The sequence below is a fragment of the Gymnodraco acuticeps genome, unplaced genomic scaffold (assembly GCF_902827175.1).
Source record: "Gymnodraco acuticeps unplaced genomic scaffold, fGymAcu1.1, whole genome shotgun sequence".
Taxonomy (NCBI): domain Eukaryota; kingdom Metazoa; phylum Chordata; class Actinopteri; order Perciformes; family Bathydraconidae; genus Gymnodraco; species Gymnodraco acuticeps.
Window position 1 is genome coordinate 36,420 of NW_022989789.1, and position 23,660 is coordinate 60,079.

General features: G+C 43.1%; 1 protein-coding gene across 1 annotated transcript; it reads right to left on the reverse strand.

The window, feature by feature from the left end:
• Window positions 1–356: 356 nt before the first annotated feature.
• LOC117549825 (solute carrier family 22 member 13-like) lies at window positions 357–21,267 on the reverse strand. The gene is made up of 12 exons (XM_034221923.1): window positions 20,430–21,267; window positions 20,151–20,254; window positions 15,131–15,285; window positions 14,313–14,484; window positions 11,020–11,140; window positions 3,617–3,711; window positions 3,235–3,449; window positions 3,034–3,142; window positions 2,764–2,958; window positions 2,510–2,543; window positions 653–911; window positions 357–477 (listed from the first exon to the last, which is right to left on the reverse strand). The coding sequence occupies exons 1-11, from the start codon at window positions 20,802–20,804 to the stop codon at window positions 666–668; spliced, it is 1,821 nt and encodes a 606-aa protein (XP_034077814.1). The 5' UTR covers window positions 20,805–21,267; the 3' UTR covers window positions 357–477; window positions 653–665.
• Between the last annotated feature and the right edge of the window lie 2,393 nt (window positions 21,268–23,660).

Here is a 23,660-nt window from a genome sequence, read left to right on the forward strand (position 1 = left end):
CTGTGTGAATGGGTGTGAATGACATGTAGTATGTACAGCGCTTTGAGGGGTCTTAAAGACTGGATAAAGCGCTTTATAAGTACAGTCCATTTACCATTTACCATTTACTGGGCTCACAGGGAGGGGGGGGCAGGAGCTCCAACAAGCCGTTTAGGACAGAGAGTGAATACACATACTATACAGAGATGCTGTATGAGGAACCAATGTGATTTTGGAAAATTGCACAATTTAAATCTATTCTAGTAGACCTCAACAATGGAAATATGATCAGTAGAAATGGCCATGACATGGGACCTTTAATAATAATAATTCGATAAGGCTATTTAAAGAAAAAATAGACAAACAAAAAGGTGGATGTGTTTTGGTTTCTTACCGGTCAGAAATCGCCCCATAAGCCAGCGCTCCAACCAGAACTCCGGCCATGGAGATGGACTGGGACGCCTTGATCAAACCACTCCTGTCACAAACTACATCAAACTGAAGTGAGAGGGGGACACAAATAAACAAAAACAGAGACCTTACTGCAGTATTTGTTTATAAAGTTATCAGTACAGTCACCACAGGCAGATAGAGGAGGGCATATGAGGTCACCGCTTCTCAAACATCAGAAACATTTACTTATAGTTTTAATAGTAAAGTGTTTAATATTTACCTCTGTCACGATGCTAGACGCCCCAACAGGTAGTAACATAGTCCCATCCATGTGTGCATCCTGTAGTCTTGTTGATGCCATACGCCTCAATGGTTTCCAAATCAAGATCCACAGGTGTGAACATCTCACAGCTCTCAAAGCCTCCATCCTTGTTCAGTGGGAGGGTGAGATTTCTTTGTCGCTCCTCCGTCAGGTTGGGTCCTCGCTCCAGGATCCAGTCGGTGTTACAGGAATGTGGGAAGTTCAGTCCTACAAACACCTGACCGAGCATGTCGAAAGCACAAAAAATGCTGAGGATGCATACTCCAGCCAACAAGCGTTTCTGAAAGCCACCAAACTCCCCGAAGCTGCTCATATTGATGCTTGTCTATGCTGTGGTGCCACATTCACTGTGATGTGATGGATGTGCCAATCTGAAGGTGCTATACCTCAAGGAAGTGGGCAAAAGGTGCCAACTAACTAATATTTAACCATGGACATACAGTAAGATTAGTACGATGGACTTAAGACATAACAATAATAAAGCGTGCACTTATAATAACCTGCCCTGTAGAACTGCAACAATTATTAATGATTTTCAAAACGGATTGTTATTGAAATATCGATGAACTTGGCATAAGCCTGAATAGCAGACTATTGAACTGTAAAACACATTATTTCTTATACCGGTAAGACTGTATCACGGATAAGCTACCTTAAGATATGGCTATTCAATTAAAATAACACTGTCACATTAATAGAGACAAATATAACAGATGATTAACCGTTTTAATGTTGCTTCACCACCGCATATAAATTGAGCAAAGACCAATCAGCTTCGTTTGGATCGGGGTTTAAGGTACAGCAGAACAGTGAAACATAACTTTAACTAAACTATTTTGCTTATTGTACTGTAGCATGCAAAATTACTCACCACTGCATGGGGAGTTCTACTGCATATTTCACTACCAACAACTGTTCAGAAGAAAGGGAAACTACGACGAAGGCTTCGGACACGTTCAACACAAGAACCGATGGCTTCTGAGAAACTCTGCTGACGCGGTGTCCAGTGAGTCGGAGGCATAGACACTCAAACAAAGTGAGTACCATATATATCCTTTTGTTGTTCATAAATGGTTATTAATGTGGCATCCCTTCATTTAAAACTGTGTCTTGTTTCTCTCCTCAGCTGATTTAACGGTGAACACGGAGAATCATGACGATGCGTTTGAGGCACCAACGAGTGTTTAAATTTGTGTGTTCATAATACGTGATAATGTGTTGACGCATAACCCGCCTATTGCTTCAATGGTTTAACTTTAATCAATCAGTTTTGATCATTTACCGTTTGTTTAGTTTAGAATTACCACAACGAATCACAGTTAACTTTTTGGAAAATTCTATCTTTTGGTCACAGTGTTAATTAAAAATAGGTTTGACAAATAGGAATACAAAAAGTAACAGATTTGATATTAAAATCCTGGGTATGCAGAAAGATCCAAACATTTACTAATTTTTTTGTTGCAAATGTAGATTCGAAACACATTGGAATTGTATGTCTGTGCAGATAATAATAATAATAATAATAATATGAATTATTTGCTTTTTATTAATTTATATAAAGTTGTAATTTCTGTGTGAATATCTCAGGTTTCCCCTGAAGCTAAATTGTTGCCCCAATACTTTTTTTTCAACACTTTCAATAAAGCTCTGGTAAATTAAATTGTATTCACATAACACTTTTATCCCAACAACACCGATAAAAAGAAGTTGAAAAAAAATGCAAATACATGTAGAAAAGTTTTCTGACTATAATAAAGGAAGTAGAGTACAAATTAAGTAGAGTACAAATTAAAGTTTTTTCTCTTGAATTATTACTTCAGCATTCTCCAAAGCTCCATTTGATGGTTTCCTAAAATGAAAAACAGAACAAATTATTGTTGTATACAATTATTTACACCGAATACATTTGTTTTTCAAATAAATCTGTGTATCATGGCAAGCCGATTTAGCTTTTATTCGTTTCTGGAGGATATCAAAAAATCCATTCTTACTAGCAGAATTGATTTTTAGATATCCTCCAGAAATGAATAAAAGCTAAATGGGCTTGCCATAGTGTATACTGCACTCACTCGGACTCAGTGTGGTCCTGGAGTTCCACATTGAGGGTTTCAGGCAGTAACAAGCAGAGACCAGCAGCAGTGATGGGGACGATGCCGTATATCAGCATGGGGATGGAGTGATGGTAGACGTCCAGGAGTCTCGCCAGTGGAGCCAGGATCCCCGCCACGCGACCAAACATCGAGTTCACACCAAAACCATTCTGCCTGCAAGAACACACAATGGTGAATGGACTGCGTTCATACAGCGCTTGAAATGCAATTGAAAAAGAGTGACATTACCTTAAAATAGTTGGGTATAATTCTGTAGTGTACACATAGATTACGTTGAAACTGGCAGTAGCAGCAAACGTCCCGATGACTGCTATGGTTGTCACCACGGCAGGAAGATCTGATGGGGAAATAATACATTGCAAGTTGCAACACATAGTGAACGTGAAGAAAACGACACGTCTATAACAAATGTTTTCATGTACTATATACCTTTTGGGATGGCAAGGACCATGAGGCAAGAAGCTCCCCCGAAGAAAAGGAAGCCCACTAGTCCTGTCCTCCTTCCGATGCGTTGCATCAGAGCGTAAGAAGTAGCCTGTGCAGGAAATTCGACGACTCCAAAGATGAACTGTGTGAGGTAGATATTGAGGCCAAAGCTGCCCACATTCAGGGTCAGTCCGTAGTAGAGAAGATTTGCTGCAAACCTGGTACAGTTGGAGAATAAGAAAGACATTTTGTTCAAGTTCCCAATCAAGGATTAATGTGACAAATGTGAACAATTAACAGCGTGGCGATTAGATATCATTGATAAACATTAGTCATACTGATTCACTGACTGAGAAAGAACAGAGCAATTGTTATGAAGACCCACCAGTTGTAGCCCATTATGAGAGTACGTTTTCTGAAATACGATATCCGGAAGATGTCGAACACGTTTCTTCTTCCGGATGTTCCCTCAATCTCAAGCTTAGGAAGTGAAAAGAAAGAAAATGAGTATGTGTCACAAAGAGGTTTAAACGGAAGAGGATTAGGGACCACTTTTTTGAGAAGAAAACAAATCTGAATTGTGAGGATTCGTATAATTTTTTTAAATTATTTTATATTTATAAAAACGTTTTAAACAGTATTCCAACTTTTCTTAAAATTCAGATTTTTTCTCAGATTTCTGACTTATTCTCAGAGAATTGACTTTTTCCTAACAATTCTACGGAGCCCTGGAGGGTTCATAGAGAGAAAAATAAATAAAACGAGGCCACGTTTTATAAATTGCGCACAATATACTTTCTCATTCGCACGAGATACTTTCTTTTTTTAAGACACATCGAACTGCCCGATTACTACGCCATACAGTATACGCCGTTTTATAAAGAATATGTCCGGTCGCCAGGGTGTGTGTGTGTGTGGGGGCATTTGTTTATGATAGTGTTGTTCGTTCCGGAGCACTCCGACAGGACTATAGCAGTAGCAATACATCGAGATTAAACACATTTCTTTCACTTGTTAATACACATATTACTATGGAGAACCAGATGTGGGTAAATTACTGTTCATGGTAATTTGAAAACAAATGCCGGTGTCGGACACACAGAAACACACCGAACACACACACACAGACAGAGATGGGGTCGTTAAAAAAGTAATATATTACATATTACTTTAAAAAAAAGTTATATATTACTTTACTTCGTTACTCTCTACATAAAGTAACGCGCTACTTTACTCGTTACTTTACTCGTTACTTTACTCGCAGGGCCGCCTCTCCCTAGAGGCAGATCACGCAGACTGCGGAGGATGCTTCATTTTGCGGAGGGAGCCTCATCTGAAGCGCAAATGCGGCGCACCTACAGTGTGTTACTTTACTCAACATCCTCCCTCTGGATTCGGAGGTCCTCCTTAGCTATTAGCTTCACGTTAGCATGTTGTCTTTGCAGGTGTTTGTTGAGGTTTGACGTTGTGTTTTGTGGATAAAAGCTTCTGGCCTGGACACAGTTTGCACCTCACCGTCACATTCCTGTCCTTTCTTCGGACGAACTCAAAATAATGGGCATACCTCCACCCCTCGAAAGTTATCGCTGTTGACTCAGCCATGTTTATGCACTGCATGTGGATGCGCAAGTCGCGCAAATGTTACGTAACTATAAACCTGCGGCGGAAATCCCTCTTGTCTGTCAAAGGGAGAATCTAGTAATTATTTATGTTAGTAGGCTAACTGTAGTGTGAGTACTGATTATATAAAAGTAACGAAAGTAACGCGTGTTGGGCAATGTTAGTAACTGTAGTGTGATTACTGAATTATAAAATTATGAATGACTTTGTAACGCGTTACACCCAACTCTGCACACAGAGCGGAGCGTAGCACAAACACACACACATCATGCGCCCTGGTGACCAGACCTCTCCTTCATAAAATGAGAAATAGGGGGAACTAGAGAATGCAATTCCTGAAGAAATTGCTAGTGGGAATGCTTTATGCTGAAAAGCTGACGCTGAATTGCTATGTTGAAATGTAATGTGTAAGAAGAAAGTGAAGAATTTAGATTGAAATGATACATGAACACTGGGGGCTTGAATGTGTGATGAGAGAAGAAAAGAAAGTAAAAAGGCTTGGAAAAGCAGCAGAATATTTGAACTGCAAACTTTTGAACTAACTTGATGGCGAATGATCTGTCGCCATGCCAACGGCATTTGATGACATCCCATAATACGCTTCGATGCGTTGATGGCTGCATCGTTACCAAACCTGTGAAGTTTTGGGCCGTTTGGAGCATTTTCACTGAAGTTATGAGAAAACCGTGTTTCATGGTGAGCATTGTGTTGCCATGGCAACGGCATTTGAAGAAATCTCAAAACTGTCCCGTAGATGTCTTCACGGCTGGACTGTTCGCACACATGTGAAGTTTGAGCCCTTTTTGAACATTTTCATAGGAGTTATAGCGACATCGTCTTTTATGGCGAGGGTTGCGTTTCCATGGAAACGGCATATGATGACACCCCATCATTGACGTAGAGCTGTTGAGGGCTGGACCGTTAACCATTATCTGAAGTCTGGTGCTGTTTTGACCCTTTTCATAGGCGTTACGACAACATAGTGTTTTATGGCGAGGGATGCGTTTCCATGGAAACGGCATATGGTGAAATGCCAGATTTGATGTAGAGCTGTTGAGGCATGGAGAGATGATATACAGTTGAAGATTGTGGGACGACCGGACCGTGTCCATTGGAGCTACAGCAACATCGTGTTTTATGGCGAGGGATGGGTTTCCATGGCAACAGCCTATGGTGAGATCTCAGATTTGGCGTAAAGCTGTTGAGGCATGGACCGGTGATATACCGGTCCATGCCTCTCACAAGCGAAGTTTGGGGGGCGATCGGACCGTGTCCATTGGAGTTACAGCGACATCGTGTTTTATGGCGAGGGATGCATTTCCATGGAAACGGCATATGATGATACCCCATAATTGACGTAGAGCTGTTGAGGGCAGGACCATTAACCATTATCTGAAGTCTGCTGCTCTGAGCATTTCAGTTGGAGTTATGACACCATTGTTCCATGACACAGGTGTTTATATTTGAGCTAACGACGTGTCCAGAGATCAAAGGTTTCCATGGTGATGTGCAGTAATCAGTGAGAGGAGAGCATTTTCATTGTTCTGAATGAGAGATAAACCTCTTACATGTGAACGTTTTGTTGAAGAACCGTAACAGATATCGGTGAAATTTCAAAGCGTGAAGCATGTCAAGGAACTTGAGCATCTGAAGTGTACTTTTTGTGTACTTTCGGGTTAATGATGTGGCCTTTTTGGCAGATTAACTAAAGGTGTGCGGCTGCTGTGGTGGGGAAAGATGAGGCTGAATTTACAATGGGGTTTAATGGAGACATGTTGAAAGTTTTTGTCACTTCATGCCCTCAAGAGGCATTTTGTTTAATTATTTTTGCTTGATTATTTTTATTCTTCAAGCTACGAGATGTTTTCCTACATTTCTCATGAAAAATTATGTCTCAGGAATGTAGGGTTTGGGAATTATGGCAGGTTTAAAAAAAATAAATAATATGAAGGTGAATTTCAATCTCTCCTCCACTCTAGCTGTGACATCACACACTCTAAATCTGAAGAAGGCCTCTTTACCAAGGTCTGAGCAATGTTTAATATCTCTAAAAGTACGAATCAGATTTAAAAGTTGTGTAACACGAATAATGTCAGAAAGATGTGTAACATGTTTAAGTTGGAATGAGGTTTCTGAGTGAAAGTATTAAGCAGCAGTTAGCAGTTGAAGAAGGAGCAGTTAGCAGTTGAAGTTGCATGAAGATTTTTCAAGTCTGAAGAGTTTCTCCATTGACTTCCATGTTAAAAATGTGATGAATTATGGGATGTATCTCTGGAATTATGAAAGTTATGAATTTGAAAAGTAATAGCAATCGATTCCCGACCGAGCTGAATGTTTTGATGTTTGAACGGAGTTTCTGCGATGTGGAATGTGGGAGAAGAAGAGCAGCAAAATAACCCGGCGGAATAATAAAGAATGTCGTGAGTCGAAGAACAGATAGGTTAAACGTAGCAGCCTCGATCTCTATTCAGCGGTTCTAATGAAGGGAAACACAGTGAAGTAACCAGTAAAAGGCACAGCTCTTTGCAGCTGGTGGCCTGGTGCTGCTCTTCTCAGATTCTGCTGAGTTACACGTTACTGCCTCCAGTGCCCTGTACGACGAAGCCAGTTCAACAGACCCTGGATATGTTTGAGTTACCCGGCTTAACTAACCCTAACAAACGTGATTTCGCTAAGCGGTCCTACGAAGCTGGTTATCAACTCAGTAAATCAACCAGGGTTTCTCTGTCTGGCTGAGTGCGCGTTCACGTGAAAAGGAAGGGGTTAGCGACATTTGACCAATCACAAACATGGAGAAGCGTGTTGACAGCGCAGCATCATACTTCATGAATGAATAGTAAATAGCAAACCCTGCTTCGTAGTACAGGCCACTGGTGCCGCAGAGATTTCATACATTTAAGGAGGCTTCCCTTCTATAAAACAGCTGTGGGCAGCAGATACTGTGATCAAAGCAGACTCTTCTGTTTTGCGAATCCGGTGCTTAAACAAATAGCTTTAAACCCCTGGCCAAAATGTCCCTAAATGAAGTCCGAGTTTGAAATATATCTCAAATAATGTATGCACTGCCATTATAAACAACAGTCTGCAATGAAACGGTTCTTCTTCTTTCGTGTAACGCAGAGGTCCAACTCGGTGTCGTGTAGCCATGCCCGCATCTCTGGTCCTAAGTCGAAGAGGCTGGCTTCCGAGGGTGGTCTATATAAAGGGCAGGTGGTTATTATATGTTCGGCAGTCTGTTCAGGGTCACCGCACTCGCATGCAGCACTGTCTGCCAGGCCCCACTTCTTCATTTATGTTTTGAAGCGACCGACCCCAGTTCGTAGGCGATTTAGTGTGGTCCATTGCCGGCGTGGTAGGTCGTCTCCTCCTATGGCGCCATCTCCTGGGTCCCAGATAGCGATGGATGCGGGAGGGCCCGGCTAGCTCCCACTCCTGCTTCCAAGCAGCCGCCAACCATGCATCTCTGGAGAGGTCCTCAGAGGTGGAATTGAGAATCTCTTGTGCTGCCTTGTTGAAACGGTTGTCTCCTCTGTGCTCCACTTCCTACTTGGCGCACCGGTAACTTTCGAGAAACTAACGAAATACTAACGAAATACGTTAAAGTATATCGTGCACACAAGATACTTTTTTCCCCCTCCATGAACCTTTGGGCCGGAGGTTCCGTACAATTCTGACTTTTCTTCAGATTTTTTACTTTTTTCTCAGAATTAGTTTTTTTTCGGCTTTAAACTCAGATTTCAGATTCCTCAAAATGTGGACTTTTTTCAGAGTTCCAAATGTTCTCAAAACTCAGATTTCAGACTTATTTTTCCCCTCCGAATTTTGGCTTTTACTTGTCTTTTCTTACCTTTTTGTCAGATCTCCAAAAACTGTTTTCATGTGGCCCCAATCCAGTGGCGGCGCCAGAGATTTCCTCTAGGGGGTGCTGTGGGGTAGCTTGACGTTTCATAGAGGGTGCTCAAACATTAAGGGTTTCCCATTAATGCACCAGCGCTACAGTTGAATTGTCTACTGCAACACTCCCCCACACACACACACACACACACACACACACACACACACACACACACACACACACACACACACACACACACACACACACACACACCACACACACACACACACACACACACACACACACACACACACACACACACACACACACACACACACACACACACACACACACACCACACACACACACACACACACACACACACATACACACACACACACATACACACACGCACACACACACACACACACACACACCCACAGTGCACCCGCGACTGTTACAATGAAGGCTCGATAACCAGCTCACGGCATATAGGCAGGGGTAAAGTGCTATTTTTACAAGTGGAGAGCGGACCTCACCTCCTCTAGGGGGGTCCGGGGGCATGCTCCCCCTGGAAGATTTGTTTTTAAATATTGAAGTTAAAAGCATCAATCTGGTGCACTTTGAGAGCAACATTAAGAGATCTATGGATACATCTCTCAATACCCATACGAAACAGAACTGTCAACAGATTTACTTTTTCTTTATAGATATTTTACAAATCACTCCCCTTTTAAAACAAACCGTTTGAGACCCACTGAGATAACTAGACTAAAGTTAACCATCTAAACACTGAGAGAGTCCTTTACTTCACCTGAGCTGAGGTTACCTGAGACTCTCCGTCTGACAGGAGAGAGTGCTCTCTCCACCTTGTTGTTGAAAAAGCTCCTTATATCCGTTAGCTTGGCTAGCTAGCACCAGATGCTAACCACTGTCACTACCCGATCTGCAGCTCTGCCCGATCTGCAGTGCGCATGTGCGAGATGGTCCACCATATTGGACAACTCCGGACGGCAACCCAAGATGGACACTTGACACAGTGGCTTTTAGCAAAGCTCAAAAATAAAACGAGAGAGAGATGAGTTATTGTTATTACAACGTGACTTCACTATTATTTAACAACTCTTTTTATGGGGTTCTTTTATTTGGGGTTAAGTACATTGTCAGAATAAGTGAGAAATGAATTTAACTTCTGTTAGACAGCTATATGCCATACGTTTTTGCACACATTCACAGTAAATATGTATTCAGTATGATAGCTGTCTAACAGAAGTTAAATCCATTTCTCACTTATTCTGACAATGTACTTAACCCCAAATAAACGAACCCAATAAAAAGAGTTGTTAAATATTAGTGAAGTCACGTTATAATAACAATAACTCATCCCTCTCGAGTTTTCCTTTTTAGCTTTGCCAAAAGCCACTGTGTCAATGTTGTCCTATTTGGGTTGCCGTCCGGAGTTGTCCAATATGGCGGACCATCTCGCACATGCGCACTGCAGATCGGGCAGAGCTGCAGATCGGGTAGTGACAACCACAACGATCTCCGGTAGATACCCACTGGTGCGCGAGGCGAGCTCTCTCGCTCGCTCGCGCACGCACGCACACAAAATGGCTCGTGCCACACACACACACACACACACACACACACACACACACACACACACACACACACACACACACACACACAGAGCAGGGCTTGAATGAAACACAGAGACCCAGAAGTAAGCTACTTGTACTCACGAGGCCTATTATGTGCAGAATCCCTCTCGCTTTCAGTTGGTTTTGATTGAGTGTCCACACGTGGACGTTTAAGGATTAAAAACGATCAATTTTTCACTTTGCTGTTAGCAAATCATTTGGCGCTCTAGCTAACAGGAAGTCACCCAAGTGTCACAAAGTAATTTAGCCTATGGGTAGGTCAAAAATCGAATGGGTGCTGGCCATTGGCCTAATCATATCACCTGTGTTGGCTTTATGTTTTTGGTCAAAAATGTGTTTGTTTCACATGCATTGATGTAATCAATAATATTTCTAATTTAATTTAATAAAAATAATAATAATAATTTTTGAAAAAAAAAAAAAACACATATTTCTTGGGGGTGCTTAGGGGGTGCTTTGGCAATCCTGGGGGGTGCTTCAGCCCCTAGCTCCCCCCTGGCGCCGCCCCTGCCCCAATCCTTTATAGGGTTGAATATATGGTGAATTTATTTTGAGATCTGACAGAAAGTGATTCTGACTTATTCTCAGAATTCTGACTTTTCCAACTGATCTCATGTGGCCCCAATCCTCTTCCGTAGGTTTATAGTTTATAGCGTTGTTGACACTGCTCACCTTGTCCAGCAGATGTTCTGGTACCGTGGTCCCGTTCAGTCTGGCCGCCCTCTGCAGCTCCTTCAGCGCCTCCTCCTTCCTACCCTGGGTGATCAGCCAGCGGGCGGACTCTGGGAGAAACCTAAAGATAAGATAAGACTTTATCCCGAAGGAAAACAAATACAACAAACACAGCAGCATAACATTAACACTGTACAAAAAAGACAGGGTTACAGATGGGGTCCAAAACTAGCAAGCCACATGAATGTCTGGGAGCAAATTCATTTTATATGCTACACAAATATGACCAGGATCCGTTGAATTTTCAGAATATTGGGTTGCAGATTATAATTATCCGAAGGGGGGTTCGTTTAGCATGAAACACTTGAAATAACTAAAGGATAAGTTAAAAAATAAAGTAGAAATTAAGTGAGGTCAAAGAAAACTATTTCTGCTAAAAAGTCAGTGTAGGAGCCATGACACATGTAGTATTGCGTTTTTGTTTTAATATAAGATATTTGTTTGAGCACTATTGATTGGTTGGCTTGGGTCACATGGATATGGACACTCATTATAATCCTGTTCGCCTGCGTGAGGTGTGTGGAAGAGAGGGTGACACAGGGCCGTTGTACTTTTTGTTGACCGCAAATTGAAATTATTGCTTTGATCAATATAACAATGTTCATGTCCAAGCAGAATAAGTTGATTATCCCAGTTTTCATTATTTTGCAACAGAGTTTTTGATCTCAGCAAGTACCTTTTTGTAGCGTGTCACACAATATCAAACAGGCCCGGCCTCAGCCTCTCAGCGACTTTGTTTGTTTCCTGCTGCTATAGTTAGCAATGATTGAGAGTCAGAGCTAAACATTTCAAATGTGTGTAACTCACACTGCACTGCAACTTTAATTCATGTTCCTTTGTTATTCATGCTTTATTATCTTTGCTTTTAAATGTGTTTTTAAATGCCATTTTATAATTAGTGCGAATGCTGTTTACAGCATTCCACTATAGTACTTCAAAACTTTATTCTTCCCCTTATTATTTCAGCCAATACTTTGGCTCTCCATAACTTCAGCTTATTTTCAGCTACAGAAACCATTCAAATATTAAACTATTCAGCCTGTTCAAGAATCGATGGGAAACCTTCAACTTTTTCAAAATATTTCATACCTTTTGAAATATTCAGCTTTTTAAACTATTTTTGTAACATTGAAGTCAATGGGAGATGCCTTCAAATCCACTTTTCCTACACTTTGCGCCAAATGCATCTCCTTCCACATAATTTCAGCCAGAGACTTCATTCCAACTTTCAAATGATCACAATACCTTCAGCTATAAAACTTATATAAAATAATTTTGATATCTTTTCAACTTTTTGAGATATTGAATTTAGTTTGGAGCTTGGTAGAGAGGCATTTTTAAGATTTTTACATTAGAGTGGATGGAGCAGCTCATTAACTCTAGAGTGCTTTGATCTCAAAACAGAGTGCAGGACAGCTCAAAATTCTCCCCCAAAAATGTTTTAAACTTGCCATACTTCCCAAACCCTACACTCCTCAGACGTATTTTTTCATGGAAAACGTAGGAAAACCTCTCCTAGGTTGGAAAATAAATAAAAAATAAGAACAAATATTAAAGAAAATGCCTCTTGAGGGCATTAAGTGACAAAAACGTTCAACATTCCTCCATTGAAGCCCATTGTAATTTCAGGCAGATATTTCCTAATGGTAGCAGCCGCACACCTTTAGTTAAACTGCCAAAAAGGCCACATTATTAACCCAAAACTACACTAAAATTACACTTCAGATACTCAACTTCCTTGACATGCTTCACGTTTTGAAATTTCACAGATATCTGTTACGGTTCTTCCACAAAAGGTTCCCATGTAAGAGGTTCATCTCTCATTCAGAACAATGGAAACCTGTGATCTCAACACACCTCGTTAGTTCAAATATAAACACCTGTGTAATGGAACACGATGTCCAGCTGTGAAGACGATTCAGGACAGTCTTGAGATTTCTCCAAATGCCGTTGCCATGGCAACACAATGCTCGCCTTGAAACACGGTTTTCTCATAGCTTCAGTGAAAATACTCCAAACAGCCCAGAACTTCACAGGTTTGATAACGATGCAGCCATCAATGCATCTAAGCGTAGTATGGGGTGTCATCAAATGTCGTCGCCATCAAACACGATGAGGCTGTAAGTCCAATCGACACTGTCCAATCGTCCCCCAATCTTCACTTGTATATCACCGGTCCATGCCTCAAGAGCTCTACGCCAAATCTGAGATCTCACCATATGCCATTTCCATGGAAACGCATCCCTCGCCATAAAACATGATGTCGCTATATGTCCAATGGACACGGTCCAATCGTCCCCCAATCTTCACTTGTATATCACCGGTCCATGCCTCCACAGCTCTACGCCAAATCGGAGATCTCACCATATGCCGTTTCCATGGAAACGCATCCCTCGCCATAAAATATGATGTCACTATAACTCCTATGCAAATGTTCAAAGAGTGCTCAAACTTCACATGTGTGCTAACAGTCCAGCCGTGAAGACATCTACGTGACAGTTTTGAGATTTCTTCAAATGCCGTTGCCATGGCAACACAATGCTCACCATGAAACACGGTTTTCTCATAACTTCAGTGAAAATACTCGAAATGGCCCAAAACTTCACAGGTTTGGTAACAATGCAGCCATCAACACATCTAAGAGTATTATGGGATGTCATCAAATGCCGTTGCCATGGCGACAGATCATTCACCATCAAGTTAGTTCAAAAGTTTCCCAAGCCTTTTTACTTTCTTTTCTCATCTTAATACAAATTCATTCACTACTACTTAAATCTGATATTTAACTCCTTCAGCCTATTTTCAGCTGCAGAACCCATTCAACGATTACATTATTCAGCTATTTCAGGACATCAAGGCTATACATGTTGTTGCTTATACCTTTTTTAAACCTTTTCTTTTCAATATTAAGCTTTTTCTGCATTTGTTTAGCTAAAAGCAGCTACCATTCAGCTAATACCATATTCAGCTTTTTCTGCATTTTCAGCTAAATTCAGCCATAAATGTTCACAGTTTACAGCATTCGCACGCATTTTCTGCAGGAAATGCATTTTATAATTTGTTTCTTAATGCTCAATGTCTTTCATTTCTGTAAATCACTTTGAATTGCCTTGTGTTGAAAGGTGCTATATAAATAAACTTGCCTTGCCTTGCCTAAAGACACACAGGATCAAAATCACACACTTTTACTTGTTATAATTCAAACCACTCTTATCGCAAGTGTTACTGCTGACCTGTAATAGACTGCAAAGAGGACTAGAAGAGGACTGAAGAGCACCAGCTGCAGGATCCTCCAATCGCGGATTAAATAGGCGATGCCCGATAGTAAGGTAATTCCCACAGAGAAGAGCGTTAAGGTGATTGTTGTGAAACGAGCAGCGTAAGAGGGACCAGTCCACTCCACCCCTGTAACACAGATATATATAGACATTTTATTTATTAGGATAAACCCTTTGAGAAGCACCATCTCGTTTTCAAGGGGGTCCCGACAAAAGCAACATCTTACAGACATACATGAACAAAATAACCGAAAGCAAAGCATGACAAACCACGTACAGTCTGTTAAGTAAAATGCATCAAGTAATACAATCATTACAATTTTATAGACAGTCGTGTCTAATAGATCAGTTTCATCAATGATAAGAGCAGACCAGCTGAAAGTGAGCATATTGGGATTTAATCTATTCTTACGTTTCATTTTGGAGTGAAAATTGAGTTTAGTAGAGGTTGCCAGCTCAGTGTCCTCTGTCCCTTAATATCTGTAATAATTTAATATCTAACATAATGTCCGTGCACCACCTGAAGTTAAACCAAGCTGCTACTTCCTGTCCTATCTTTACTTCTTTGGTGAACCTTGATGTGACACGAGATGGCCTTTCCATCCAACATCACTCACAAAAGTGTCAGCTATAAATATAGTGCCAAATCTGACAGACCACCAAGATTAATTAAGTAGTATACCGGTAGTTAATAAGAGCGGGTAAACTCAAAGTTGGATGTGTTATCAAAGTGTGTGTTTAATGTAAAATGATGATGGGAAGAACAAACCTACCCATCACAGATGTGTTCATCTGAAGGTTGAGACTCGAGGTGCCGGAGAGAAATTTGAAAACCATGTAAACGTAGATGTTGGGGGAGAAAGCTGAACCAACACTGAAGAACAGGAGGAGAGAAACACAGAGCAGGATCGAGAAGCGCCGTCCAAACCTGCAGGGAGAGGAGAGAAGACGTATGCTTTCACCTCAACACGATATAAACTACAGATAAGATTAACCACCACGGAGCACCACAGGAGGTCTTTCCACCCAGTGGCCATCAAACTCTTTAACTCGTCACCCTTCAGTAAAGGGAACTGAGAACTTCCACACCAACACTATGTGCAATATAAATATCATTACCATCATTACAAAACACTCGCTGCTATATGACATGTGCAATATTATTATTGTTAACAATGTGCTGTGATAACGTGCAATTACGTATCTGCCACTGCGTTTATTTGCACTACTAAAGACTGTTAATATTGTAAGGGACTGGGAGGCAGAGTAGTGGGAGACACCTACATTCCCAATAGGTGGCTCCACCCGCTGCCAATTATCAGTATTGGGAGCAGGTGGGGAGACCTCACACCTGGTGCTAATCACTCCCTCAAGGGAGACAAAAGCACCTAGAGTTTATCAGGTGTGTGTGGCACATGGAGGGAGCAGGAGACTCCCAGCATGAGGAAACAGTTGTAAGCTGGCAAGTCGGTTAGCGGCCTGGCTACGTTAGCCTTTCTATTGTAAAAGGTATTTTTTAGTTGAACCGCAATAAAGCCTCTTTTTGGATTTGAACATTGCCTCTGTCGTGACTGCTTCACTACCATTTTCCTCTTTATCTGCCCAGGCCTGTTACACTGGTGGAGAATGCGGGCACGAGAACCGAGATGGGAACCCGAAGAGGTAAGGCGACGACAGTCCTACCTGCCAGAGGGCCAACCGCGTTGCTACCAGTGTGGGGAGATAGGCCACATTGCCCGGGATTGCCCAGGGAAGGATGAGCTAATGCCGACCGCCCACTCATCTGGTGCAAGGCCTTGCCACCTTCTTGACTCTTGCTGGGCACAGGAAAGCTCCCTGGCTCAAATGATACCAGTCAAGGTAAATGGAAAAGATGCAGAGGCGCTAGTGGACTCAGGAAGTGTGGTGTCCCTCATTCAACCCCACCTCCTCGACCATTTGCCATCCAAAGAGACTGTGGCCGTCTCCTGTGTCCATGGGGACACTAAATTATACCCCACTTGCCTCATCCACCTTACCACAGTTAAAGGCAGCTGTGAGCTGAAAGTGGGGGTGGTTCCTTCCCTACCAGTCCCAGTCTTGGTGGGGCGAGACTGTACAAGCGCCTGCGGCACCAGAAGGAGGGGAGGCCCAAAAATCCCAGGCGTGCCAAAGGAAAGCGAGAGAAAGGACAAATTGCCACCCCGGGTACGTCTCCTCAGCAGTTCCCCAAAGTTGTGTGTGCTGTGCCGGAGGAGCAGAGAGGCAACCAATCTTCCAGTGCAGACGAGGCAAATGATAACCCTTTTGTTGCTTTCCCTGAAGACCTAAGCACAGGGGATGAGGAGGGTGAAGTCGCATTGCTTCCAAGTTTGAAGGGCCAGTTCGGGACCGCCCAGATGGAAGACCCCAATCTGCTGCATGCACGCAGTAATGTTACGGAAATAGAGGGAAAACCTGTTCCAGGAGTAGGTGAGCTTACATGTCCTCATTTCCTAATCAAAAATAATCTGTTATACTATGCCAAAGAGGTTGAAGGTCAGCGAAGAGACTTGTTGGTGGTCCCAAAACAATATGTGTCCACAGTGTTGCATCTGGCTCACAGCCATGTCCTAGGGGCCCATCTAGGGGTTGAGAAGACAAGGCAGCGGATTGGGAGCCGGTTCCACTGGCCAGGGGTAGTAAGAGCTATAGAGGATTATTGTCGCACCTGTGTTGAATGTCAAAAGATGAGTCCCAAGCCACACTTTAAAAATCCCCTAATACCTCTACCGATAATCGATGTACCGTTTTCTCGCATTGCCATGGACTTAGTGGGACCGCTGGTGAAGTCTGCCAGGGGACATCAGTATATTCTTGTGATCCTTGACTATGCAACCAGGTACCCGGAGGCCATTCCCTTGAGGAACATGACAACGAGAGATTGCACGGGAGCTGCTTCACCTATTCAGCCGAGTTGGGATTCCTAAAGAGATACTAACAGACCAAGGCACTCCCTTCATGTCCAAGATAATGAAGGATCTCTGCAGGCTATTCAAGGTAAAGCAGCTTCGTACATCTGTCTACCATCCTCAGACAGACGGATTGGTAGAGCGCTTTAACAAGACATTGAAATCCATGTTAAAGAAGGTTGTTGACAAGGATGGTCGTAACTGGGACCAGCTTCTGCCCTATGTCCTGTTTTCAATCAGGGAAGTTCCACAGGCTTCAACCGGTTTCTCCCCCTTCGAGCTGCTGTACGGCCGACAGCCCAGAGGACTTCTCGACATCGCGAAGGAAGCCTGGGAGGAGCAACCAAGCCCCCATCGGAGCCTGATTGAGCATGTAGAGACGATGCAGACGCATATGAAAGATGTTTGGCCCATGGTCAGAGAGCACATGGCTCAAGCCCAAGAAGCCCAGAGGAAAGTGTATAACAGAGGTGCCCAACCGCGTGAGTTCCTGCCCGGGGATAAAGTGCTTCTCCTGGTCCCCACCACAGAACACAGATTCCTGGCATCGTGGCAAGGTCCCTATGAAGTGGTAGAGAAGGTGGGACCAGTCAACTACAAGGTACGCCAACCTGGCCGTCGCAAACCATCCCAAATATACCATGTTAACCTGTTAAAGAAATGGTACGCCCGAGAGGCACTGCTGTGTTGTGGTTCCCCGGTTGTGTCCCCCTCTTCTCCAGACCAGGAGGTGGCCGAAGTGGAATACGGTCCATGGCTGTCCAAAGCTCAGTTACAACAAACCAAGGAACTGGTTCAGCAGACTTTGGACGTGTTCTCACTACGACCTGGACGCACAACGATGGTGGAACATCAAATCCACACAGAGCCTGGCCAAAAGGTAAAGATGCGGCCCTACCGGGTGCCGGAGGCAAGACGGGCGGCCATTGAGCAAGAAGTGCAGAAAATGCTGGCTATGGGGGTGATTGAAGAATCTCACAGTGAGTGGACCAGCCCTGTCCTTCTGGTTCCTAAGCCCGACAAAACCAACAGGTTCTGTAATGATTTCAGAAAGTTGAATGAAATCTCCAAGTTTGATGCGTATCCTATGCCCAGGATAGATGAGCTGATTGATCGGCTTGGGGAAGCCAGATATATCAGCACTCTGGACTTGACGAAAGGGTATTGGCAGGTCCCACTTGAAGCAGCCTCAAGAGAGAAGACGGCCTTCGCCACCCCCACAGGGCTGTACCAATATACTGTGCTTCCCTTCGGGCTTCATGGAGCACCAGCGACGTTCCAGAGACTGATGGACAAGGTTCTGAGGCCACATCGTGAGTATGCAGCTGCCTATTTGGATGACGTTGTGATCCACAGTGACTCATGGGATCGCCATCTCACAAGGCTTGCAGCAGTGCTGGAATCTCTCCGAAGGGCGGGCTTGACAGCCAATCCAAGAAAATGCAAGCTTGGACTGGAGGAAGCCGAATATCTGGGCTTCACCATTGGGCGGGGCAACGTTAGACCACAAGAAAGGAAGGTTCAGGCGATCCAGGACTGGCCACGGCCGTCAACAAAGAAACAGGTGAAAACCTTCTTGGGTCTGACGTCCTACTATTGCCGTTTCATCCCAAACTTCTCCACAGTCGCCTCTCCCCTTACAGACCTGACCAGAGACTCACAGCCGCTAATGGTCAAGTGGACAGGAGAGGCTGAACACGCCTTTGAGGGACTTAAGAGGGCTCTCTGCGCACGGCCGGTGTTGGTGACCCCAGACTTCAGCCGGGGGATGATTGTGCAGACGGATGCGTCAGAGGTGGGCATAGGAGCAGTACTATCCCAGGAGGTTCAAGGTGAGGAACACCCCGTCATGTACATCAGCCGGAAGCTGAACACAAGGGAACAAGGGTATGCTACTGTGGTGAAAGAAGGCCTAGCAATAAAATGGGCGCTTGAGTGCCTCCGGTATTACCTCTTGGGACGTCACTTCACTCTGGTATCTGATCATGCCCCACTGATCTGGATGGCAAATAAAAAAGACACAAATGCTAAAGTAGGAAGGTGGTTTGTCTCACTACAAGAGTTTAACTTCTCTATCATCCACAGAGCCGGAGCTAAGCATGGGAATGCAGATGCTCTGTCCCGTAGAGATGCCCTGTGGACCATGGTCACCTCTCCTCGGCCAGAACTGAAGGGGGGGGTGTGTAAGGGACTGGGAGGCAGAGTAGTGGGAGACACCTACATTCCCAATAGGTGGCTCCACCTGCTGCCAATTATCAGTATTGGGAGCAGGTGGGGAGACCTCACACCTGGTGCTAATCACTCCCTCAAGGGAGACAAAAGCACCTAGAGTTGCTCAGGTGTGTGTGGCACATGGAGGGAGCAGGAGACTCCCAGCGTGAGGAAACAGTTGTAAGCTGGCAAGTCGGTTAGCGGCCCGGCTACGTTAGCCTTTCTATTGTAAAAGGTATTTTTTAGTTGAACAGCAATAAAGCCTCTTTTTGGATTTGAACACTGCCTCTATCGTGACTGCTTCACTACCATTTTCCTCTTTATCTGCCCAGGCCTGTTACAATATTTACATTAATTATGTGACCGTCTGTTTCCTGTAGATATTGAATTGCTCTTTTTACTACACTGTTAGTGTACAGTTTTTCTATCATGCTGCTGTGTTTGTTGTATTTGTATGGCTCTGGCACAACAATTTCCTTCGGGATAAATCAAGTCTTATTTTATAGATTATTTTTGTTATTTTCTAAAATAGAGATAATAACATACGTGCATAGATAAATACATCATTATTTATATTATTAATAATAATTAGATAAGGCTATTTAAAGAAAAAATAGACAAACAAAAAGGTGGATGTGTTTTGGATTCTTACCGGTCAGAAATCGCCCCATAAGCCAGCGCTCCAACCAGAACTCCGGCCATGGAGATGGACTGGGACGCCTCGATCAAACCACTCCTGTCACAAACTACATCAAACTGAAGTGAGAGGGGGACACAAATAAACAAAAACAGAGACCTTACTGCAGTATTTGTTTATAAAGTTATCAGTACAGTCACCACAGGCAGATAGAGGAGGGCATATGAGGTCACCGCTTCTCAAACATCAGAAACATTTACTTATAGTTTTAATAGTAAAGTGTTTAATATGTACCTCTGTCACGATGCTAGAAGCTCCAACAGGTGCGTCATAGTCCAATCCATGTATGCATCCTGTAGTCTTGTTGATGCCATACGCCTCAATGGTTTCCAAATCAAGATCCACAGGTGTGAACATCTCACAGCTCTCAAAGCCTCCATCCTTGTTCAGTGGGAGGGTGAGATTTCTTTGTCGCTCCTCCGTCAGGTTGGGTCCTCGCTCCAGGATCCAGTCGGTGTTACAGGAATGTGGGAAGTTCAGTCCTACAAACACCTGACCGAGCATGTCGAAAGCAGAAAAAATGCTGAGGATGCATACTCCAGCCAACAAGCGTTTCTGAAAGCCACCAAACTCCCCGATCTCCCGCAGGATCTCCCCGAAGCTGCTCATAGTGATGCTTGTCTATGCTGTGGTGCCACATTCACTGTGATGTGATGGATGTGCCAATCTGAAGGTGCTATACCTCAAGGAAGTGGGCAAAAGGTGCCAACTAACTAATATTTAACCATGGACATAAGATTAGTACGATGGACTTAAGACATAACAATAATAAAGCGTGCACTTATAATAATCTGCCTGTAGAACTGCAAAAATTATTAATGATTTACAAAACGGATTGTTATTGAAATATCGATAAACTTGGCATAAGCCTGAATAGCAGACTATTGAACTGTAAAACACATTATTTCTTATACTTGTAAGACTGTATCACGGATAAGCTACTTTAAGATATGGCTATTCAATTAAAAATAAAAACACTGTCACATTAATAGAGACAAATATAACAGATGATTAACCGTTTTAATCAGTGGCGGCTGGTGGAAAATAATTTTGGTGGGGCTGTTGATATAGTGAGTATTTTTTTGGGAGAAATTACCCCTTAAATTAGGACTTCTGTTGATGTAATGGCGTGTTTCCAGTGCAGCGCGGAGCTCGCTTTAATGCTGCGTTCAGACCGGACGCGATGCGAATATTTGCTTCGCTCTAAACGCTCCTATCGCACCTATGGAGTCAGATTTGGGTCAATATTCTAGCGCGCAAAACAAGCTACTCACGAGTGGAAAATGTGCTTTTACAAGCGCATTAAATGACCCCAGCGCGCGGATTAAATCCCCGCGAGCGGCTATGCGCTCGCTCGCTCGCTCGCTAGAGACAGCCCTCTTGCTTGCTCGCGGGAGTGTCAGCCTCACTTGCTCGCGGAGTCTGTCTACGCGCGCGTGAAAAGTTTCTGACACTTTGGGGCGGAGCCACTCGACTTTGATTGACAGCTGCCAGGAAGCCCGGAGTTGCCAGGTTTGATAAATGCCTGAACTACCAAGAGCCGAGGAGTGACAGCTGCAAGATCAGTTGGACGAGACTGAATGGTAAAGTTGTCCATAAAAAACTATTATATGGCTCTGGGGCAACCATGCTCCAGGGTCTTCTTCGCTGCTTTTGGTGTATTTTGTGGCGGCAGCAGCGCCACTTACAGGCCTGGCATATGTACTACAGCGTTTCCAGCATTTCCAGCGGTCTAGTGTGAACGGACACGTTAATGAATCGAATGCGTGTGAACGGAAGACTTTTTTGCGTATGCGTTTTACTGTATGCGTCCTCGTGGGGCCGGGGTCTAAGCCAAACTATATCCGGTCACAGAGATCTGCTATTTTAAAGTAATGTCAACACATATCGACCCTAAATATAGTCTGTATTAAGAACGAGAAAAGTCTTAACATATATATCGTTTTTTGTAAACATATGACAAATGTGTGAGGGTGATGACGTCAGAGCATCGTCCTATGTGCCGGGCTTAGCTCCGGACAGCCCCAGCCCAATTTAACCCCTGGGTATTTGTGAGGGAGCTCCTATATGGCATTAGCCCGCTGAAGCTCACCAAAGTTTAATATATTTCATAGTTCAAAGTTTTGTCAATTGTTTTGTTTATTGGTCAAATACTGGTTTCTAATGGTTTCTGAGGAGTTTTACTGGAATAAAAGAGCACAGAGTACAGAAGCAACAAAGCAGCATACTGCATTAAAAAACCCCGAGCCTGTTTTTCAGGTTTCAGGCTCGAAAATGACATTCCCAGAACAAATGACTATAACTTCACTTCTAAAAGGTTTATATGAATAATTGTTGTTATCAAAGCAAGGTTACATCTGTGAGTTTGATGTAGAAGTGTCAGAATCAATATAGATCTTTCTGTGTCAGAGTAAATTCAGATGGAACATAGCAAAAAAATATAAATTCCTGTCTCCGCCTAAAGAAAACCCATTACTTATAGTGAAGACCAACCTTGAATGATGGGTTAGTAGCCTAAACGCTTTAGGAATCCAAAGTATAACATATAATAAGTACCCTGTATCAAGATTGAGGCGAAACAAGTGACATTTGACCTTTTTAGAGAGGTTTATGAAAATAAAGTCCAGGCGCAATAAGCTTTGGGCACATTTGGGCACATTTGGTTCCATCAGTGCCATTTGACCTTTTTCAGGTACCAGACTATAAAAATCATTGTATTACATTGAATCATCACTATAGGTATTCATTCCACCCAACAAAAAAAAAATATTTTTAAAAAAAAAGAAAAATTTAAAAATATTTTTGTGTGAGTGTGTGTAGGTGTGTGTAAGTGTAGGTATGTGTGTGTGTATGTGTAGGTGTGTATGTGTAAGTGTAGCTGTGTGGGTATGTGTAGGTGTGTATGTGTAAGTGTAGCTGTGTGGGTATGTGTAGGTGTGTATGTGTAAGTGTAGCTGTGTGTGTATGTAACTGTACCAACGCACTATACAATAAAACTACACTGTAGGTCATTGTGTGTAGGTGTACTTGCACAATAAAAAAAACCGGAAACATAGGTAACATTTGACTCCAACTGGGACAGATTTATTTCAAACATTTTACCAACACACTATAGGCATGTAAAAACAAATAGTTTACCAACACACTATACAATAAAATCACACTAGGTATATAAAAACAACAAGTATTTTTTTTTTTAAATAAACACTCGCAAAACGTTATACCTACCTGAACTTTATACCTACCTGAATGTTCCAGTATTTAGGTCGTGCCACTCCCTGAAACAGTTCTTTTTGACAGTGAAGCACAGAGGGACCTGGCACTTCCTGCAGTACACAGGTGTCTTCACCCTTTTGAGTCCAGCATCTAAGCCCCTCCATAGCCGCGGGAAGTCATTTGGCTCAGGGGGTGCTGCCAAAAGTGGAGAGGGAGCCGCTTAAGCGATACAAGCCGCATCAATTGTTT

What these genes read in the sequence shown, in the direction of transcription:
- LOC117549825 (XM_034221923.1), bottom strand. Translation starts at nt 20,804, where the DNA reads ATGAGCAGCTTCGGGGAGATCCTGCGGGAGATCGGGGAGTTTGGTGGC. An exon ending in GATGAACACATCTGTGATGG is followed by an intron (nt 14,485 to 15,130) that starts GTAGGTTTGTTC and finishes TCTGTGTTACAG; the next exon opens with GGGTGGAGTGGACTGGTCCC. An exon ending in CTCATAATGGGCTACAACTG is followed by an intron (nt 3,450 to 3,616) that starts GTGGGTCTTCAT and finishes CAACTGTACCAG; the next exon opens with GTTTGCAGCAAATCTTCTCT.